Source organism: Mobula birostris, chromosome 7 (genome assembly GCF_030028105.1).
Source record: "Mobula birostris isolate sMobBir1 chromosome 7, sMobBir1.hap1, whole genome shotgun sequence".
Taxonomy (NCBI): Eukaryota; Metazoa; Chordata; class Chondrichthyes; order Myliobatiformes; family Myliobatidae; genus Mobula; species Mobula birostris.
In genome coordinates this window covers 113,213,521-113,233,676 of record NC_092376.1, presented here as the reverse complement: position 1 = coordinate 113,233,676, position 20,156 = coordinate 113,213,521, and the positions used below count along the sequence as shown (strand labels likewise).

Below are 20,156 nucleotides of genomic sequence, written 5' to 3'. Positions count from 1 at the left end.
CCTTCACAGCCGCCTGTGGTGGTGAATTCCACAGATTCACCATCCTCTGGCTAAAGAAATTACTCCTCATCCAGAGGCTCCCAACCTTTTTTTATTTAATGCCATTAACTGAGGGGTCTATGAACCCCAGGTTGGGAACCCCTCTCTGTGTTCTAAATGGACATCCTCTATTCTGAGGTTGTGCCCTTTGGTCCTAGACTCCCTGTCTATGGGAAACATCCTCTCTGCAGCCACTTTATATGCCTTTGCATATTCAATACGTTTCAATGAGATTTTCTCCTAATTCTCTTAAACTTCAACAAGAAACGGGCCTCGAACCACCAAAAGCTCTTGGTATGTTAAGCCTTTCATTTTTAGAATCATTTTTGTGAACCTCCTTTGGACCCTTTTCAATCTCAGCACATCCTTTTTTTTTTAGATGAGGGGTCCAAAACTGATCACAATACTCAATAATGAGGCTTGACCAGTGCCTTAAAAGCTTTGGTAATTACATCCTTATTTTTATATTCTAGTCTTCTCAAAATGAATGCAAAGCCAACAGTACTCAAGCGGACTCTGATCGGTGCAGTTTCACTATAAAAAAGCGGAAGAGAGGACGCCGCAGTGGTGTAAAACTTCGCCTAAGGATGCAGAGAAAACTGACCATGCAGTCTCTGGTAAATAAAATTGAAGATCTATGCTAGAGTGCTGTATCAGAGGGTCATTAAAATCTGTTGCATTTTTTGTTAACCCTAACCCCCTCCATTCTGGAAACAGCGATACATCTTGATGGGTCCACAATGCACCATCAAGATAGGACTGCTGAGTCCTTCAGAGGCAGAGGAGGTGGAGTATGCTTCATGATCAGCTCCTCAGTTCATACATGGTGGTTCTGTCCCAGTCTTGTACACTGCTCCTGGAACTTCTCACAATCAAGTGTTGTCCATTATATCTGCCACAGCAGATTTCAGTAAGCATCTTGGTAGCAGTGTACATCCCACCTCAGGGTAAGACAGGTTTTAGAGTGATTATCATGAACAAGCATCAAACAGCACATTCTGATGTCTTCCCCATCATTTTGGGGATTTTACTCATGCCAGTTTGAAAAAGTCTCTAAGTTGTTACTAACGAATCACTACCAGAGGAATCAACACACTGGACCACTGTTCACCACCACAAAGAGCACTAACCGTGCTATCCAATGCCCACACTTTGGAAAGTCTGATCACCTAGCTGTACTACTTCTCTCTGAGTATATGCAGAGACTGAAGACTGCAGCACCAGGAGTCAGGACCAAAAAGGTATGGACAAGGGAATCTCAGGAGTGCTTACAGGACTGCTTTAAATCGATGGACTGGACTGTATTCAAACGTTCATCTTCAAGTCTCAGTATGCCACAGATGTCACTGACTTCATTAAAACCTGTGTGGATGATTGTGTCTACGAGGACTTACTGTACATGCCCAAATCAAAAGCTATGGATGAATCAGGAGGTTCGTAGTTTGTTGAGGGCTAGACCTGTGGCATTTTAAGTCTGGCGACCCAGGTCTACAAGAGAGCCAGGTGCGACTTGTGGAGGGCTATTACAAGCGCTTTGGAACAACTCCAAATGGAGTTAGAGGGGAAATCAGGTGCATGTCAACTATGGCAGGGTTTGCAGGCCATTACTTCCTATGAAGCAAAACCTAACACCATGATTGGCAGTGATGCTTCACTCCCAGACTAGTTCAATGTGTTTTATGCTCGCTTTGAAAAGGAGAATAAAACTGCAGCTATGAGGATCCCTGCAGCACCTGGTGACCCTGTGATCTCTGTCTCGGAGGCTGACCTCAGGCTGTCTTTCAATAGGGTGAGGCCTTGCAAGGTGGCAGGACCCAAAGGAGTACCTGGTAAGGCTTTGAAAGCCTGTGCTAACCAACTGGCGAGGGTGTTTAAAGACACTTTTGCTCTTGTCGCTATCGTCGGAAGTTCCCACCTGCTTCAAAAGGGCAACAATTATTCCAGTGCCCTAATTTCCTTAATGTCTATCATCCAGTAGCGCTCACATCTATGGTGATGAAGTGCTTTGAGAGGTCGGTTATGGTAGAATTAACTCTTTCCTCAGCAAGGGCCTAGACCCACTGCAATTTGCCTATTGCCACAATAGGTCTACTGTGGATGCAATCTCATTGGCTCTCCACACAGTCTTGGATCACCTGGACAATATAAATCACTATGACAGGATGCTGTTTATTGACTACAGTTCTGATTGGAAAAGCTCCAGAACCTGGGTCTCTGTACCTCACTCTGCAACTGACTCCTCAGTTTTCTAAACAAAAGACCACAATCTGTGCGGATTGGAAATGACATATCTCCAACACTGGCACGCCTCAGGGATGTGTGCTTAGCCCACTGCTCTGCTCCCTCCCTACACCCATGACTCTGACTTGTCACAGCTCAGATTTGCTGACTATAGAGCCATTGTTGGCAGAATTTCAGATGGTGATGAGAGGGCTTATAAGAGTGAGATATATCAGCTAGTTGAATGGTGTTGCTGCAACAATCTTGCACTCAACACCATTAAGACCAAAAAACTGATTGGACTTAGGAAAGGATAAGAAGAGGGAATGCACACTAATCCCTCAGAGGGATCATAAGTTTTAAAGGGTGAGCAACTTCAAGTTCCTGGGTGTCAGTGAGGAGCTATCCTGGACCCAACATATTGATGTGACTAAAAAGAAGGCATGACAGCAGCTATATTTCATTAGGAATTTGAGGAGACTTGGTATGGCACACTGGCAAATTTCTGCAGATGTACCATGGAGAACATTCTAACTGGCTGCATCACTGTCTGGTATTGTATGCACAGGATAGAAGCTACAGAGTATTATGAACTTAATCAGCTCCATCATGGGCACTAGCCTCTGTAGTATCCAGGAAATCTTCAAGGAGTGATACCTCATCACTCAGGTCATGCCTTGTTCTCATTGCTACCATCGGAAATGAGGAATAGCATCTTCCCCTGTGCCATACAATTTGTGAATGGACATTGAACACTACCTCACTACTTTTTTTGCATTAATTATTTACTATAATTATTTAATATCTATATTTGCTGTATTGCCATGTACTGCTGCTGCAAAGTCAACAAATTTCATGACATGTACTGGTGGTATTAAACCGGATTCTGATTCTACCATTGCATTTGCCTTCCTCACCACCGACTCAACATGCAGGGTAACCTTTAGGGATTCCTGGAAGAGGACTCCCAAGCCACCGTGCCCCTCAGATATTTGCATTTTCTCCCTGTTTAGAGAGTAATTAGTGGTTTTTATATCTTCACCCAAAATGTATGATCATTACACTTCCACATACTGTATTCCAATCTGCCCCTTCTATGCCCATTCTCCTGAACTAAGTCCTGCAGTCTCCCTGCTTCCTCAACAGTAGTTGTCCCTCTACCTATCTTTGTATCATTTGCAAACTTGGCCAGAATGCCACCAATTCTGACATCCAAATCAATGACATACAACGTAAAAAGATGCAGTCCCAACACCGACCCCTGCAGAGCACCATTAGTCACCAGCTGCCAATAAGAAAAGGCTCCCTTTCTTCCTATTCTTTGCCTCCTGCCAATCAGACAATGCTCTATTCATGCTAGTATCTTTCCTATAATACCATGGCCTCTTACCTTGTTAAGCAGCACCTTGCCAAGGGCCTTCTGAAAACCAAACAATGCAAAATCTACTATTTCTGCTTTGTCTATCCTGCTTGTTATTCCTCAAAGAAGCAGATTGGTTAGGTAAGATTTTCCTTTAAGGAAACCATGCTGACTTTGGCTATTTTATTATGTGCCTCCAAGTACCCTGCAACCTCATCCTTAACAGTTGTCTGCAGCATCTTCCCAGCCACTGAGGTCAGGCCAACTGGCCTATAATTTCCTTTCTTCTCCCTCTCCCTTCTTGAAGAGTGGAGTGGCATTTGCAATTTTCCAGTCCTCCAGAGCCACGTAGGAATCATCTCTTCGAGAAACCTGGGGTGCAGTCCATCTGTTCCAGGTGACTAATCTACCTTCAGTCTTTCCAGTTTCCCAAGAACCTCCTCCCTTGTAATTGCAACTGCACTCCTAGTCCCTGACATGCTTGAATTTCTGACACACTGTTAATGTCTTCCACAGTGTAGACTGGTGCAAAATACTTACTAAGCTTGTCTGTAATTTCCTTTTCCCTCATTACTACCTCTCCAGGGGTCTGATATCTACTCTGGCCTCTTTTTATATATTTAAATGAGCTTTTTGTGTCCTCTGTTATTGGCTAGCTTACTTTTTTCCATCTTGTCTCTATGGCTTTTTTAGTTGCTTTGTTTTTAAAAGCTTTCCAATCCACTGACTTCCCACTAAATTTTACTCTATTATATGCCTTCTCTTTTGCTTTTATGTTGGCTTTAACTTCCCTTGTCAGCCACGGTTGTGTCATCCTATCTTTAGAATATTACTTCGTGATGTATCTATCCTGCACCTTCTGAATTGTCCCTGGAAACTCCAGCCATTGCTGTTCTCAATTATCTCTGCTAGTGTCTCTATCCAGTCTAAATTGGCCAGCTTCCCTCTCATGCCTCTGTAATTCCCTCTCTGCTTCACTGTAATGCTGATGCATCTGACTTTGGCTTCTCCCTCTGAAGTTGCAGGGTGAATTCTATCATATGATTACTGCCTCGTAAGGGTTTCTTTATCTTAAGCTCCCTAATCCAGTCCAGTTCATTATGCAATACCCAGTCCAGAATAGCTGATCCCCAAGTCGGCTCAACAACAAGTGCTCTAAAAAGCCATCTTGTAAGCATTCTGTAAATTATCTTTTGGAATTCAGCACCAACCTAATTTTCCCTAATCTACCTGCATATTGAAATTTTCCCCCATGACGAGCATAAGATTGCCCTTTTGACATCTATTTTCTATCTCCTATTGCAGTTTGGTTACTGGCTACTGTTTGGAGGCCTGTATAGAACTCCCAGCTGGTTCTTTTTACCCTTGTAGTTCCTTAACTCTATGCAAAATGATTCTACATCTGATCCTCTGTCATCTCCAAGGATTTGATTTGATTGAATTTTTTTTTAATTTTTACTTACAGAGCCTTACCCCCCTTCTGCCTACCTGCCTGTCCTGTGGATATAATATGTATCCTTGGATGTTAAGCTACCAGCTATATTTTTCTTTCAGCCTTAATTCAATAATGTCCACATCATATCTGGGCGGCATGGTAGTGTAGCGGTTAACACAGTGCTTTACAATACCAGCTACCCAGGTTCAGTTTCCACAGCTGCTTGTAGAGAGTTTTAACATTCTTCCAGTGACCGTGTTAGTTTCCTCCAGGTGCTCCGGTTTCCTTCCATAGTTCAAAGATACACTGGTTGGTAGGTTATTGTAAATCGCCCCATGATGGGGCTAGAATTAACTTGGGAGATTGTTTGGTAGCACAGCTTAAAAGGCCTATTCCATGCTGCATTGCCAAAAAATAAGAAAAATATCTAACTGCACTTGAAGACCATCTACATTATTCTATATACTTTGTGCATTCATATATAACACCTTCAGTCACCCTTTTCAATTTTTTTTTTGTCCCCATTATACTGCAACTCATCCCATGACGGCAATTTTGCTTATCAGCTGCCTGTTCTTCTTGACAGTCTCACTACACACTGCCTTTTTATACAACTGCCCCACCCTCAGCCCTATCATTGTTTTCCATCCCCATAGCAAATTCATTTAAACCCTCCCCAACTGTTCCAGCAAACCTGCCCACCAGGATATTGGTCCCCCTTGGTTTCAGGTATAACCGGTCCCTTTTGTACAAGTCGTACCTTCCCCAAAAGAGATCCCATTGATACAGAAATCTGAAACTGTGTCCCCTGCACCAGTTCCTCAGTCATGTGTTCATTTGCCAAATCGTCCTATTACCCTCACTGGCGTGTGGCATATATAGCAATCCAGAGACCTGGAGGTCCTGCTTTTCAGCTTTCTACCCAGCTTCTTAAATTCTCTCTTCAGGATCTCATCAGTTTTCTTCCTTAAGTCATTGGTGTCGATATGTACCAAGCCTTCTGGCTGCTAACGCTCCACCTTTAGAATGCAATGGACCCAACTGGTATGTCCTGGCACCTGGGAGGCAGCATATCCCATCATCCAGAAGTTTCTGTCAAGTCCACGTTCTCACGTCTTCTGTAACTATGAAAGTCCTTATCACTACTGCATCATCTTCTCCCCCTGCCCCACAGTATCCAAAATGGTACACTTGTTATTGAGGAGAGTGATCACAGGGGTACTCTGTACTGGCTACTCTTTTCTTTTTCATTTCCTGACAGTCACCCAGGTACCTGCCCCCTGCAACTCAAGGGTGACTACCTCCCTGTAGCTCCTGTTTATCTGTCTCCTCAGTTTCCCATATGAGTCGAAGGTCAATGAGTTGCAGTTTCACTTTCTTAACACGTTCTCTGAGGAGCTACAGCTCTGAGCGCCTGGTGTTGATGTGGTTATCCAGGAGGCTGGAGGTCTCCCAGAATAGGAGCATTGTCTTGATAAGATTAGGTGTGTTTTTGACCATTAAAATTATGTTTGAGAGTAACTGGAGCAGAAGTTGAAAGCATTTCATAACATTTGATTTTCTCTAGGATCTGAAGCAAGAATGCTTTCCTGAAAACATAGATGAATTTGTAACTGTGGATGAAGTTGGTGATGTGGAAGCTGGAAATTTGGATCTGGAAGATCTGACACCGTGTGCAGAGAGTAGTAAACTGGAAACTGATGAAGCCAATGTAAGCATTTTAACAGAGAAGTCAGAGGACACCACTGAGCAAAAAGAAGAGGATGTAGAGAAACCTAAAATAAAACATGGTCAAAAGAGGGGAATGAACATCAAAACTAAAAGAACAGAAAGTGACCAAAAAGATGGTAGTGAAGATGGAAATGAACTGATTGACAGTAAGATGGAATCAGATGAAAAGAATGAAATGCAGGGAGAGACTGTCTCAACTTGTGCAGAACCAGAAAGTAAGCGTGCTCGATCACGATCTCCTACTCCAGATGAGTACCGACTTGGACTGTATCAGCCCAACAATCCTGTAGGTAAGAAGGAGTTACTTTGAAAAAATGCAGAAATGCTGTTCTTTAATACTTTTTATGGTGCTTGTCACACTCATTTATATATTCATTAACTTAAAGCCATTTACAAATATATTGGATTTACTCAAGTGCCACATTTGTAGTATATTCACACACACTTCAATGCTGGTCCATTTGCAAATTAGTGCAATCTGGCTGTCCTGAAGCAGTGCTCTCTCTTAATCTAATTATTTTCCTGCAACATGTAAATATTATTGGCATTTATAGCTGTTATCCAAAAACTCACTGAAATGCTATAGATTTGGTGGCTGAAGATCCTGTACTATTGTTTTGTTTTCCCCTTCCTTTTTTTGCTCCCTCAAAAGGTAAATTTTCAGGTGTGAGATGATGTGGTCTCCACTTGCCTGGGTAGTTTGTTCAATGCTGATTTAAAAGATCTAATAAGCTGTCTCTTTTTAAATTACAGGACTAGACTATGTGGTTCCAAAGACTGGATATTATTGCACACTCTGCTGCCTCTTTTACACAAAGGAGGAAGTGGCAAAGAAAACCCACTGTAGCAGCCTGCCTCATTATCAGAAGCTGAAGGTGAGCATTCTGGTGCCTGTAATCGTAGGTAGTAGTTAGATGTTTTGTGTGTTTCTTTGTTCTTCACACTGTTCAAGCAATTGAAGATCTACCGATTCACCATTTTCATCGTCTAATAACCCAAAATTTAAGTGACCGGGAAAAGAATCAACAAATTGTCCACGGAAACCAGCTTAAGCCATCATCTTCCTTTACTTCATATGTGGTAGTATTATTTGAATTACAGTTTGGATTAAAAGGAGGAATAAGTGATGTAACCATCCATCTCTATAATATCCTTATACACAAATTTTTAGACAAAAACCTGTTATTTACTTATCAACTTGATTAACATTCAAACGATAGGTTTTATAATCTTAAGAATGTGTGTGGAATGCCTTTTTAAATTTGTATTTCTTTGAATTTATTGGATCAGATAATTAAAGCTTTGTCTTGAGTTCGGGATGAGTTTGGGGGGGTGGGTGGTTGGTGTGGTATTTACTTATTCAGTCCCTACTCAAACTACACAGAAATACTCTGACAAATGATATACAGTGACAGAAGGCGTAACTTGTAACAATATGGAGCAAAAGAGTTCATAAGGATAAAGACAATTGTCTTAAGACACAGATATATGGTTGTGTATCTGTCTGTTGCCCATGGAATTCCCCTAAGTGGTTATCATATGGAGATGGGAAATGGATATGTGCCATTTCTAACATGAATCATGTAATTTATTGCCTCTCTACCATAAGAAAGATGGTGGGGAGTAACCAAGATTAGTGGGCCATGTGGGAACTAGAAGCAGAGAAAATGATTTAATATTGTCATCAAAGGTGTTAATTAGCAATGGTGTATTTTTGAAATCTACCATAGTGAGAGGGAAAGAGATGTCATGTTCAGGAGAAAGAGCTATAAGAATACTGGCAAGGGAAAAAAGATAGTAGATTAGATTATGAGGACAGGCAGTCCTCTTTTATTGTCATTTAGTAATGCATGCATTAAGAAATGATACAATATTCCTCCGGTGTGATATCACAGAAACACAGGGCAGACCAGGACTGAAAAACTTAACAAAAACCACATAATTATAACATACAGTTACAACAGTGCAACAATACCATAACTTGATGAAGAACAGGCCATGGTCACAGTAAAAAAGTTCAAAGTCTCTCGAAAGTCCCACATCTCACGCAGACGGGAGAAGGAAGAAAGCTCTCCCTGCCATGCCCAACCACAGTCCCGACTCTGAGTTGTTGGAAAACTTCGAGCTCCAATCAGCCCTCCGACACCGAGTACTGAGCACCATCCCTGCCAAGCGCTTCAACCTCAGCCTCAGTCGCCAGCAGCAGGCAAAGCCGGGGATTTTGAGGCCTTCCCTCCGGAGATTCTGAATTGCACAGTAGCAGCAGCAGCAAACCGGGCATTTCAGAAATCTCTCCAGATGTTCCTCTGTGCCTTCTCATGTCTGTCCCCATCAAATCAGAATTGTGCACGGTCCCCTACTTACAAATACGATATCATTTCACCGGAGAGGCTACGTGCACTGTGTTGCGCCACCATCTTCTCCTCCCGCCCATAAAAACATTGCAAAAGAACAGAAGGTTTAAAACATTAAAGAGTCTTCAGTATCTTTCAAGCCAATGAAGGAAATACTTTTGGATTTGGGTTTGGGGACACAATTGGGTAACATTTTTTTTGAATTATTATAAAATGAATGGTAGTCATGCTTGTGGGTTTAGTATAACAGAAGGATGACATATTTATAAAGTGCATAATAAGGGGGTAATGAGTTGAAAATAAATGATATAGCTTTGGTAAATATGTCAGAATTTGTTCAACTAATCCTTGACTAATAGGGAAGACCTCAAAGGACAGATAGTTTAGATACAGATGAAACTATTTCCCGGGGTGGGGGGGGGAGAGGAATAAGAAAGGCTCTCTGCATCAATCTCAATCTCCTTGGATTGATAAGTGTAACAAGCTAAATGTGAGGTTTGTATGGCAAAAGGGAACCAATCTGAGTACAAAAACAAAATGGAGATCTTTCCCTAAAAGTAAGAGGCAGAAGATATACGAATAGACAACTAGCTTAAAGAATGGAAAACAAAAATAATTATTTAAAAATAAATATCAGTAGGGGTGGAAGGATGGGGGGGAGGGGTTAATGAAAGTTTCAGAAGCCAGTCTAGAGCCAGATCATGGTTTAGAATCAAAATGACTGCACTTCATCATTCTTCAATTTTGCAAGAAAATAAGAGATGCTGTCTATTGAATGGGATGGATGTATAGTTGTATGGGAAGGGGTGCATTCTTGATTGGTGAGGAAAGAAAGAATTAAAGTTGTTGAATTACAGTTTGGTCTGATGTTACTGGTAGGGGAGGTCTCCAGAGAAAGTATTTTCAATATTCAACTATTTTCTTGGCATTGGCATGGATTGATTAAAAATTACAGATCTTATTTGGCTAAGTTGATTTTCTTGAAACAGATGATGCATGTGAATATCTTAAATATCTTTATCAAAGAGTGAGAAAGGTTCTTGGCAAAGAACAACATGGGTTGGTTGAAGTGCAGACAGTTAATGAACAGTTGTCAACAGAATGGCAGGAAATATTCTTCAATATTCCCAGGCATGACTATTCCGATGTCCATAGAGTATATATTGAGATTGACAAAAAGCAAACTTCCTCCAACCTGACACATCCCATTCCCATTCTGCACACATTTTAATTCCACGTCCCATTCCCGTTCTGATATGTCTATCCATGGCCTCCTCTACAGTAAAGATGAAGCCACACTCAGGTTGGAGGAACAACACCTTATATTCCGTCTGGGTAGCCTCCAACCTGATGGCATGAACATTGACTTCTCAAACTTCCGCTAATGCCCACCTCGCCCTCTTACCCCATCCATTATTTATTTATATACACACATTCTTTTTTTTTCTCTCTCTCCTTTTTCTCCCTCTGTCCCTCTCACTATTCCCCTTGCCCATCCTCTGGGCTCCCCCCCTTTTCTTTCTTCCTAGCTCTCCTGTCCCATGATCCTCTCATATCCCTTTTGCCAATCAACTGTCCAGCTCTTGGCTCCATCCCTCCCCCTCCTGTCTTCTCCTATCATTTTGGATCTCCCCCTCCTCCTCCCACTTTCAAATCTCTTACTAGCTCTTCTTTCAGTTAGTCCTGACGATGTGTCTCGGCCCGAAATGTCAACTGTACCTCTTCCTAAAGATGCTGCCTGGCCTGCTGCGTTCACCAGCAACTTTTATGTGTGTTGCTTGAAATTCCAGCATCTGCAGATTTCCTCATGTTTAAGTTAAAACAAGTTGGTTTTCTATGTTGTACAGTTAAAGGAGTTTGGGGAGAACAAAATGAATCTATAACTGGGTAGAAACCAAGAAAGTATTGTTTATACTGACTGAAAATGGTGATTTAAGGTTTAGTAATTGCAACCTATCTAGCTGGTGAATGCAGAAACAAAGGGAGATGTGTATGTTGGCAAAAGAAGATGAAATGGTGCTGGAACTGAGATGCAGAATGGAACCATTGCTGGAAATATTCAGTGAGGCAGTCGGCATTTGTGGAGAGAAAAGATGCGTTATCATCGCCATTGGGTCACACTGGCCAGTTCCCAGTACAAGCTGGAAAGGATAGTCATGTAAAATTACTGAATTTAATGTCTAATCATGAGGGCTGGAATATACCTAGGTAGAAAATGTATATTTGAAGAGCTAATTTGTGGTCTTCTATTAATTTTATACAACCGTAAAAGAAATCATGAGTATATTTTAACTATCTGAACATTGAGAATTCGTGCGATGGGATAAAGCTGAATTAAATTTTATAAGTATGATGCCATTCAATGCAACTATGTTGAGTTTGACAGTGACTTACAATTTAATGAGAGATCCACATTGATTTGTGAGTAGAATGATGAAATTTGAAGTACACTGTGAATATGTATCTTAAGCTGCATAACAGATGATAGTTTTAAGAATACAATTATTTTCTCAGACTTCAGCCCCAATAACAACCTTCTTAAGCCTAAGTCATTATATTATGATGGGGGTGGTGTCTAAAGACTCTTCCCTAAAACAATGATGACATGGCCTCATTAATGTTCTTTATTTTAAAGAAAATGTTGGACAAGCAAGCTGAAGATTACCGGAAATCTAAAAGAGAACAAAGCCCTGAAGTGCAGATCGAAGAAATAACTGACCAGTGATTCTACTTATGATAATCTGTAACATCTAACCTATTAGCTGGCAATTCTTTTAGCATCCTGATTTTATTGGTTATTATTTTTGCCCTTCTAACAATGTTTAGATGTCTTAATTTTGTAATGTACAGACATGCATGAATGGATTGGCAACAGTGATTTTGTTTGCAGTAACTATTTGTTAAATAAGTAAGTTCTCAGGATAGGGACAGTCAGCTTTCAAGGGTATTGAAGTGATGGGAATTGATGGATTTCTAAGTTATTGTTAGAATATCAGTTCTTGAGTTATCCCAGGAACTGCTTTGGGTCAATTACCATATCTGGGTTACTTTGTCTAAGGAAGATGGTGAATTTTGTAAGGTAGTAATTTGAAAATATCTAGCAAATGTCAAGTTTTATTGTTGCGGGTAAAAGAAAGTAGCTTACCAAGAATAAGTTACATGATTACTGAAATCTGTAGAAATATCTAATATTCATTTGTTGTCCCATATTTGTACAGTAATGAAGCTTGCATGGCATTGGTATTAAAGGGTAAAGAAAGGATGAATGCGGTGTTGATGGTGAGATCTTTGAGCCATAAAAATGGTAGAAATCCTGATAATTTTGTAAAGCAATATACTCTGCAACTGTTAAAAGTAAAGACCAAAATACAATTATATATTTCTTTAATTTGAACTAATGTCAATCTTTTGTTTTTCTAATGTGGAAGATCGGAGTTGCTGGAAGTTGAGAAGCCAATTTCAGTCCTCAAGTTGTAAAACTTTGGTTCTAGTAAATTGTTTATTTAGATCTGTTTAAAATAAAAGCCTTGCAAGTTAACACCAAAATCAATCCACAGTTTTGGTTTTTGCAATGTCTCATTTATGCTGCATTTGCTGAGGGAATTATTTATTGACTAACATATGAATTACTTTACAACTTTGACTTTTCAACAAAATACACATCTTACAAAAATGATTTTTAACAAATTTATTAAATTTGACCACAAGATATAGGTGCCATGTGGCCTATCAAATCTGCTCTGACATTTGGTAACAGCTGATTTATTTTCTCTCTCAGCCCCATACTCCTCTGTCTTCTCCCTATAACCTTTGATACTCTTACCAATGAAGAACCTGTTAACATCTGCTTTAAGACTTGGTCTTTGTCACCATTTCCATCTGAGGAAACAAATTCAATTGATTCACCATCCTCTGGCTAAAGAAATCCCAAATGGCTTAAGAATGATTCCTCTAAAGCACAAGTTTTAATTATAGTCAAATTGAAATTCTGTCTTGGTAAGAAATGTTCTGAAACTAGGAACGTTAATTGTTAATATTAGTCTTGAAGAATCACTACAGTTTGTTTCCATTAAAACTAATTTTAAGATTTTATTTTTGTAGGAGGTAGTTGGATTACTTTACACAATTCGGAATAAGATTGCATGAAAGGAATTTTGCATTAAAATGTTGTTTCTCTTGAATTACCTGAAATTGTATAGTACTGTATAGTATTCATTTCTGAATGATAAAACCAACTTGTATTAGTTACCAATGATCCATGCAGATTGTCAAAAATTGCTAGCAAAATGCATATTTACTTGACCACAGTACTTTTAAAAAATCAAATGCACTCAGAATTGAATAAGTTTCCAAAAAGTCAGTGTCCCTTGATTTGTCCTGTTATAATCTTGTAAACAAGTGAATTTGAGCAACTTTTTGCAAAACATGCATTTAAACAAATATTACTTTAATAACTCATTCTTCCGAGTTAAGGTTATTCCATTGCCAGCGTGCTGATGATATTGTTAAAATTTTTGGGTTTAATCAAGAGGCAACAAAGTATGAAATCTGCTGTTATGTCATGTTTGGGTTAAGTAGAAACAAGTAGTTTTGTAATTCTTCAAATAAAGCTCCAGGTTTCAATGATTGCTTGAGTTCATCTGCTTTTGCTTTTTCTGTTGATAAAGAAACGTGTAATTTAGGATTTTCGGGACAGTTTTAGCTTGGAATTAGATTGATTATATTTGTAACTGAGTTAATTTTAGGTTACTACACATTACTTTCTTTTGACTTTCCTAATACTTGGCATTTTAGACTATCATTCCATTACAAAATGTCAATTCTATTTGCTTGAATTTTTGGTTTTGCTAATAAAATTATTTAGAGGCTCCATAAGGAATTTCATTTCTGACCCTGATGTCTTCATTGTTTTGTTGTAAATGATGTAAGAGTCTAATGCTTAGACACCAAGGTGTATTGATCTGCATGTCCTGTATTGGATAGAATTCATCTATCAGTGTACACTCTTAATTATTCAATATTTCAACCTTTGAATTTGGAAGCTCATCTTGCTCCATGGTTTAAATGAACCGGGCCTACATCAGTGCCTATTTATTGTTTATTTTTATATTATTGACAGCATAGAATTAAACTGCAAAGAAATGGGTTATTCAGCCTATCTCTCACCTTAAACCTATGTCCTCTAGTTTTATCTTCCCTACCCTCGGATAAAGAGCATTACCATTCAAGTTATCTATGCCCTTATCAAACTGCTTGATAGTTAACACTTTGGATTGCATGACTTCGTGTTAACTGTACTGATTATCTGATTTCAAATTTCAAAGTAAATTTGGTCACCTTGAGATTTATTTTCTTCAGGACGTTCACAGTAAATGCAAAGAAATTTTTAAAACAACAAGCAAGCAATAAACATTGAACATATGCTTGCTCTATTTTGCTGTATTTCTTTGTACAAGCAATTTTGTCTGATAGTTTACTTTTAAGTACTCCTTCCCAAAAAAACACTTAAACCACAAAATGTGTGAGAAGTCTTTACAATATCCTGAAAGTTGCCACCAATTTATTTCTTGATACCTCTTCACTGTTTGCTCAAATCCATCCATATGTAATACATCAATGGTTTTGCATATATGACACGTCCTCAGCCTTCACGCTGTGTTACATCATAGAACTGCACAGAATGGCAGAGACAACCGTATGTGATAGTTGTAGACTTTGAAAAGGCGTTTGATACCATCCATGGCGAGAGCCCCTCATGGGATCCCTTCCAAAATTGTCCAGCTCTTCCAGAGTTTGTATGCTAATTTCACCTGCACAGTTGAGAACTTCAGTTTGAGCTTTGAAGTCAAGACGAATTGGGCAAGGCTGTGTGATGTTAGTGATATTTAGTCTGATGATTGGGTTATGAGGCAATCAATGAGAAATAAGCAGAGAGGCATGAGCTGGATCTATTCTCTACTTCAGATGACCTTGACTTTACAGATGACCTCACGTTACTATCGTGTACCAGCATGTGCAAGAGAAAACTTAGCAGCTGTGTACCTTTGGTGGACTGGTTGGACTCAGCCAGAAAAAAACTAAGCCATGACCCTCCTCCTCCCATCAAGGCATATGGCATCAATTTATCCAGCACCAGCAGATTCACCACCTTGGGCAGCATCATTCAGCAGGATGGGGGGGGGTGGGGGGAGAGAAACTAAGGACGATACCTAGTGCAGATTCACCAAAGCTAGAAATGCCTTCACATCAATGAGCAACATATGGGGATCAACCAAGCTGAAGCTGTACCTGAGGTGTGTTCTGTCTACACCATTGTATGGGTCAAAATGCTTGTGCATGACAGACTGACCTCACCAAGCTGCTGTCATTGCACACCATAACCCTCTGGAAGGTCCTCTTTATTTTCTGGCCAAGAAAGATCTTGAACCATGCCCCACTCCTCAGTGTCACCAAGAGGACATGGCCAATATCATCATGAGGTAACATTGGAGATGGATTGTGCATGAGAAGAGAGGCTAATTCCATCAAGACAGCACTTCATTGGACCCTGGAAGGGTGGAGGAAACTCGGGGAAACCAAAGACAACTTGGTGTACTGTAAAGGCAGAAATGAGGAGCCTGAACCACACCTGGGCACAATAGAGAAGATTGCTACGGACAGGCAGATGGAGGACCTTCATTACTGCCCTAAATGCTAGTGACATAAGTCAGTAACTAACTGCTGAGCCTTTACACAGTTTGAATTTTCATTTTCATGTGAGAAATTGTTTCTTAAAGCACAAAGTGAAATTGTGGCATTTGCTGAACATTCCAGCTAATTTCATACTTTGCCAATTTCTTGTGCCCTTACACTTTTGAAAGGGATTTTGTTGCACAACTAGTAGGGCTGAGAGCATATTCACACAGTCCCACATGAAGTAGACTTAAGCTTCACCAATCACCTTTAAATATTCTTAATTCCTGGCCAGGCTTTTTTTTTTACAAGAAATGAAGTGAGGAGGTGAAATTTACCAAAGCTTTCAATGTACCTGCACAGCCTTAAGTTTAAGCCATGTCATTGAGCTTTCCAGCTTCTGGGGAAAAAAATGCAACATCCCACTGACTGCGCAAGCAAAGTGGTGAAGATGCATTTGAGTTCGATATTGAGAATCTTGACTTTGTTTGCATCACCTTAAATGATCTATCCACGTACTCCATTAGCCAGCTCCTGACCTATTTGTGAATAATTGGATTGTTTTCAGTTGGTGTCATTGGTCATCTTTGAACCAGAGAGTGGAAGCAAATCATCAATCCTGAGCAACTCCCTAGTAGTGATCACAGGGGAATAGCCTTTTCCTGTACTTTTTAAATTCTCCCACTGTGATGCAGCATTTGCATCCAAATTATTGACACCCCTGTTCAACCATATCAAACTATAGTATGACCCTTTGAGTATCATGTTTTAAAAAAACTTTCTAATACTGTGAGCTGGTAAGCCTGTTTATACAGGAATGGCTTCTTTGTCCCACACTGTTGTGCCAAACCAGCTAAAAAGTACATCAAAATCCTCCCAAAACTAATCCCTCCTACCTATACAATACCCATATCCCTCCATCTTCCTCACATTCATGTGCCTATCTAGATGCCTCTGATATATTTGTCTCTACCACCATTCCAGGCATCCACTACTCTGAGTAAAAAAAACTTGCTTCTCACATCCCCTCTGAACTTGTCCCCTCTCTCCTTCAAAGCATCCCCTTTGGTATTAAGGCATTCCCACCCTGGGTACCCTGTCAATTCTATCTATGCTTCTAATATTCCTATAAACCTCTATCAGATCTCCCCCCCCCACCCAACCCCACCAGTCTCTGCCACCCCAAAGAAAACAGTCAAAGTTTATCCAGCCTCTCATGATAGCACATACCGGCTGATCCAGGCAGCATCCTGTTATGACCTCTTTTTCACCCTTTCCAAAGCCTTAACATCCTTTCTATAGTGGTGCAACCAGAACTGCATGCAGTACTCCAGATATGGCCTAGCAGAGTTTTATAAAGTTGCAACTTATCTCTTGACTTTTGAACACAATGCCTCAACTAATAAAAGCAAGTATTCCATAAGCCTTGTTAACTATCCTATTGAATTGTGTAACCACTTTTATGAAGCTATGTGCTTGCACCCCAAGATTTCTCTGCTTATCAACACTGTTAAGGGTCTTGACGTTAACAATGTGCTTTCTCCATGCATTTGCCCCACCAAGGTGCAACACCTCACTTTTATCTGGGTTAAACTCCATTATCCATTTCTCTGCCCATATCTGCAACTGATCTATATCATACTGTATTTGTTGTCAATCTTTTACACTATCTACAACTCCATCAATCTTGGCATCATCTGCAAATTTACTCACCTGGCATGATATGGAGACACTTTTAGTTGAAAAGTCTAGCTGGCCCAATGTGGGCTTGATATTTTATGTGTAACTCCCAGGTTTGGCTAGCGGTTTAATCTAGGGGGAGACAGCCTCTGGCCCGGCCAAACTTGAGAAATCTTGTTTGGGTAGATGCTGTGTGATGTGTTCTGCTGCTACAAATCAGTACCATGAAATAACAAATGGTCCAGAATATGCAATTAAACGATAGAGCTTTATGATTCTTAATTTGACTATAGGGTTAGTAAAGAAAACAAAAAAGAAAAAGGGTCCATTCTCATGAGATAGCCTAATGTGCAACATTGGAGCTCACAGTTTTCCCTTCTGTTCGTTCTCCATCAATTTTCCCTGGCGTCATCAACTCCCGACCCCATTCCAAGTCCACTCTATCCTGTAGACTACGACTTCACCATTCTAGCATCTTCTCTCTCCATCTTCTGCCAAACAAAAGACCGCAAAACCTTCTCTTGGGCAAACAAGAAAGAAAAATGTCTCCTCTCAGTGGCCAGCGCACATTCCAAAGCCCCCATTATCTCTAGTCATAACCCAAACACTGCTGCTACAGAGAAACTATTACATTAGCAGTGAAACCTTACAGAGCGTTACATATATGCTAAACATCAAAGGGCAATTCCATATTTACAATGTATCTACAGTGCTTTCTTTGAAACTAAACACAAACGTCACACCTCCCAATTAGCGCACACACCACAGAAATCCAAATGAACTTTAATCAACATTGTCTGGTCTATGATTCACAGCTTTTAGGAACTCATTGTTCAGAGTTACTGTCCAAATTAAATCCACAATTTATACTCGGACCCAGAGACTGGTGGCCAAAGTCATTAGCTAAATCTAAATGTGCTAAACCCAAAAATCGCTCTAAAAGCTACCCATGAGGGACTTTGTCAAACATCTTACTGAAATCTATGCAGACAACATATACTGCCCTACCCTCATTAATCTCCCTCTTCACCCTGTCAAAAAGCTCAATCAAGTTGGTAAGACATGACTTGCCCCACACAAAGGAGGGAGGGAGGAGAAGATGGCAACGTGACACAGCTGAGAGTGGCCACTCCGGTGGTGATGTCTGTTATTTGTCAAGGAGGGTGCCGTGCACAATCCTGATTTGATGGAAATGGACGTGAGAGCACAGAGGAACATCTGGTGAAACTTCTGAAATGCCTGCTTTGCTGCTGCTGCTACCATGTGGTCCAGAATCTTCGGAGGGGAAGGCCCCAACTCCTTGGCTTTGCTTGTTGCTTGGCCGCTGGGGCGGGGTCGAAGCACTCGGCAGAGGATAGTGCTGGGAGAGGCTGTGTCGGAGGGGCTGGTTGGAGGCTTGAAGTTTTCAGACGGACTCAGAGTCCGCTGTGGTCGGGTGCTTCCAATGGTGCTGCATCGGCAAGTTTGTGGTGCTTGGAGGGTCATGGCAGGGAGAGTTTCTCCCTTCTGCCGCCTGCGTAAGATGATGAGGCTATCGGGACTTTGAGACTTTTTTTTTCCGTGCCCATGGTCTGCTCTTTATCAAATTATGGTATTGTTTTGCACTGTTGTAACTATATGTTATAATTATGTGGTTTTGTAAATTTTAGTCTTGGTTTGTCCTGTGTTTTCTTGTGCTATCATTCTGGAGGAACGTTGTATCATTTTTTTAATGCATGCATTTCTAAATGACAATAAATGAAGACTGAGTGTCCTCATAATCTAAAAAAAAAGGCCATGCTACCTCTCACTAATTAGGCCATGTGTTTCCAAATGCTCATATATCCTATCTCTAAGAATTCTCTCCTAACAATTTCCCTACATCTGACATGAGACTCAGTTCCCAGGATTTTCCCTTGTTCCCTTCTTAAATAGAGGTACAACATTAGTCACTCGCCAGTCCTTTGCGACCTCACCTATGCCTAGAGGACATGAAGATACTGGTCAAAGCCCCAGCAATCTTGTCTCTTGCTTCCTTCAATAGCCTGGGGTAAATCCCATCAGGCCCTGACGACTTAACCACCTGAATACTCATTAGGAGGCCCAACAATTCTTCCTATTTCACCTCTAAACATCCAAACATATAGTATTTATACATTCAGCACTGATCTCCTGGTCCTCTGTGTCACTTTACCGGAGGAAATAACTCATTAATTACCTCATCATGTTCTCCGCATCCAAGCAAATGTTCCCCTCTTTATCTTGGAGTGGTCCTATCCTCTTTCTAGTTATCCTCTTGTTCTTAATGTATGTATAGAACATTTTGGGATTAAACCTTAATCCTACTTGTTAAGGACTTTGCATGGCTCTTCTTGGCTTTCCTAATTCCCTTCTTTAGTTCTTTTCTGATTACTTTATAATCCTTGTGTTCCCTTTGATCTTAATTTCTGAAGACCTTGCATACTTTTCCTTTTTCTTCTTGACTAAATTCATTACCTCCCCAGATATTTGAGGTTCTCTTATCTTTCCATCCTTGTCCTTCCTTCTAACAGGCACATACCATAAGACAGAGGAGCAGAATTAGGCTATTCAGCCCATCGAGTCTGCTCTGCCACTCTATCATGGCTGATCCCGGATCCCACTCAACCCCATACACTTGCCTTTTCGCCATATCTTTTGATGCCCT

At 40.5% G+C, this 20,156-nt stretch overlaps 1 protein-coding gene across 7 annotated transcripts in view; it reads left to right on the top strand.

The window, feature by feature from the left end:
• LOC140200377 (matrin-3-like) overlaps positions 1-13,766 on the top strand; it is a 58,545-nt gene extending 44,779 nt beyond the window's left edge. For 6 of the 7 annotated variants that reach the window (XM_072263614.1, XM_072263618.1, XM_072263615.1 and 3 more), the window contains 4 exons: positions 513-656; positions 6,622-7,075; positions 7,539-7,660; positions 11,775-13,766. In XM_072263614.1, the coding sequence (XP_072119715.1) occupies positions 513-656; positions 6,622-7,075; positions 7,539-7,660; positions 11,775-11,864 (810 nt within the window). In that variant the 3' untranslated portion in view covers positions 11,865-13,766. The remainder of the gene's footprint in view (positions 1-512; positions 657-6,621; positions 7,076-7,538; positions 7,661-11,774) is intronic. The other variant, XM_072263621.1, reaches the window with a different exon arrangement.
• Positions 13,767-20,156: the final 6,390 nt, after the last annotated feature.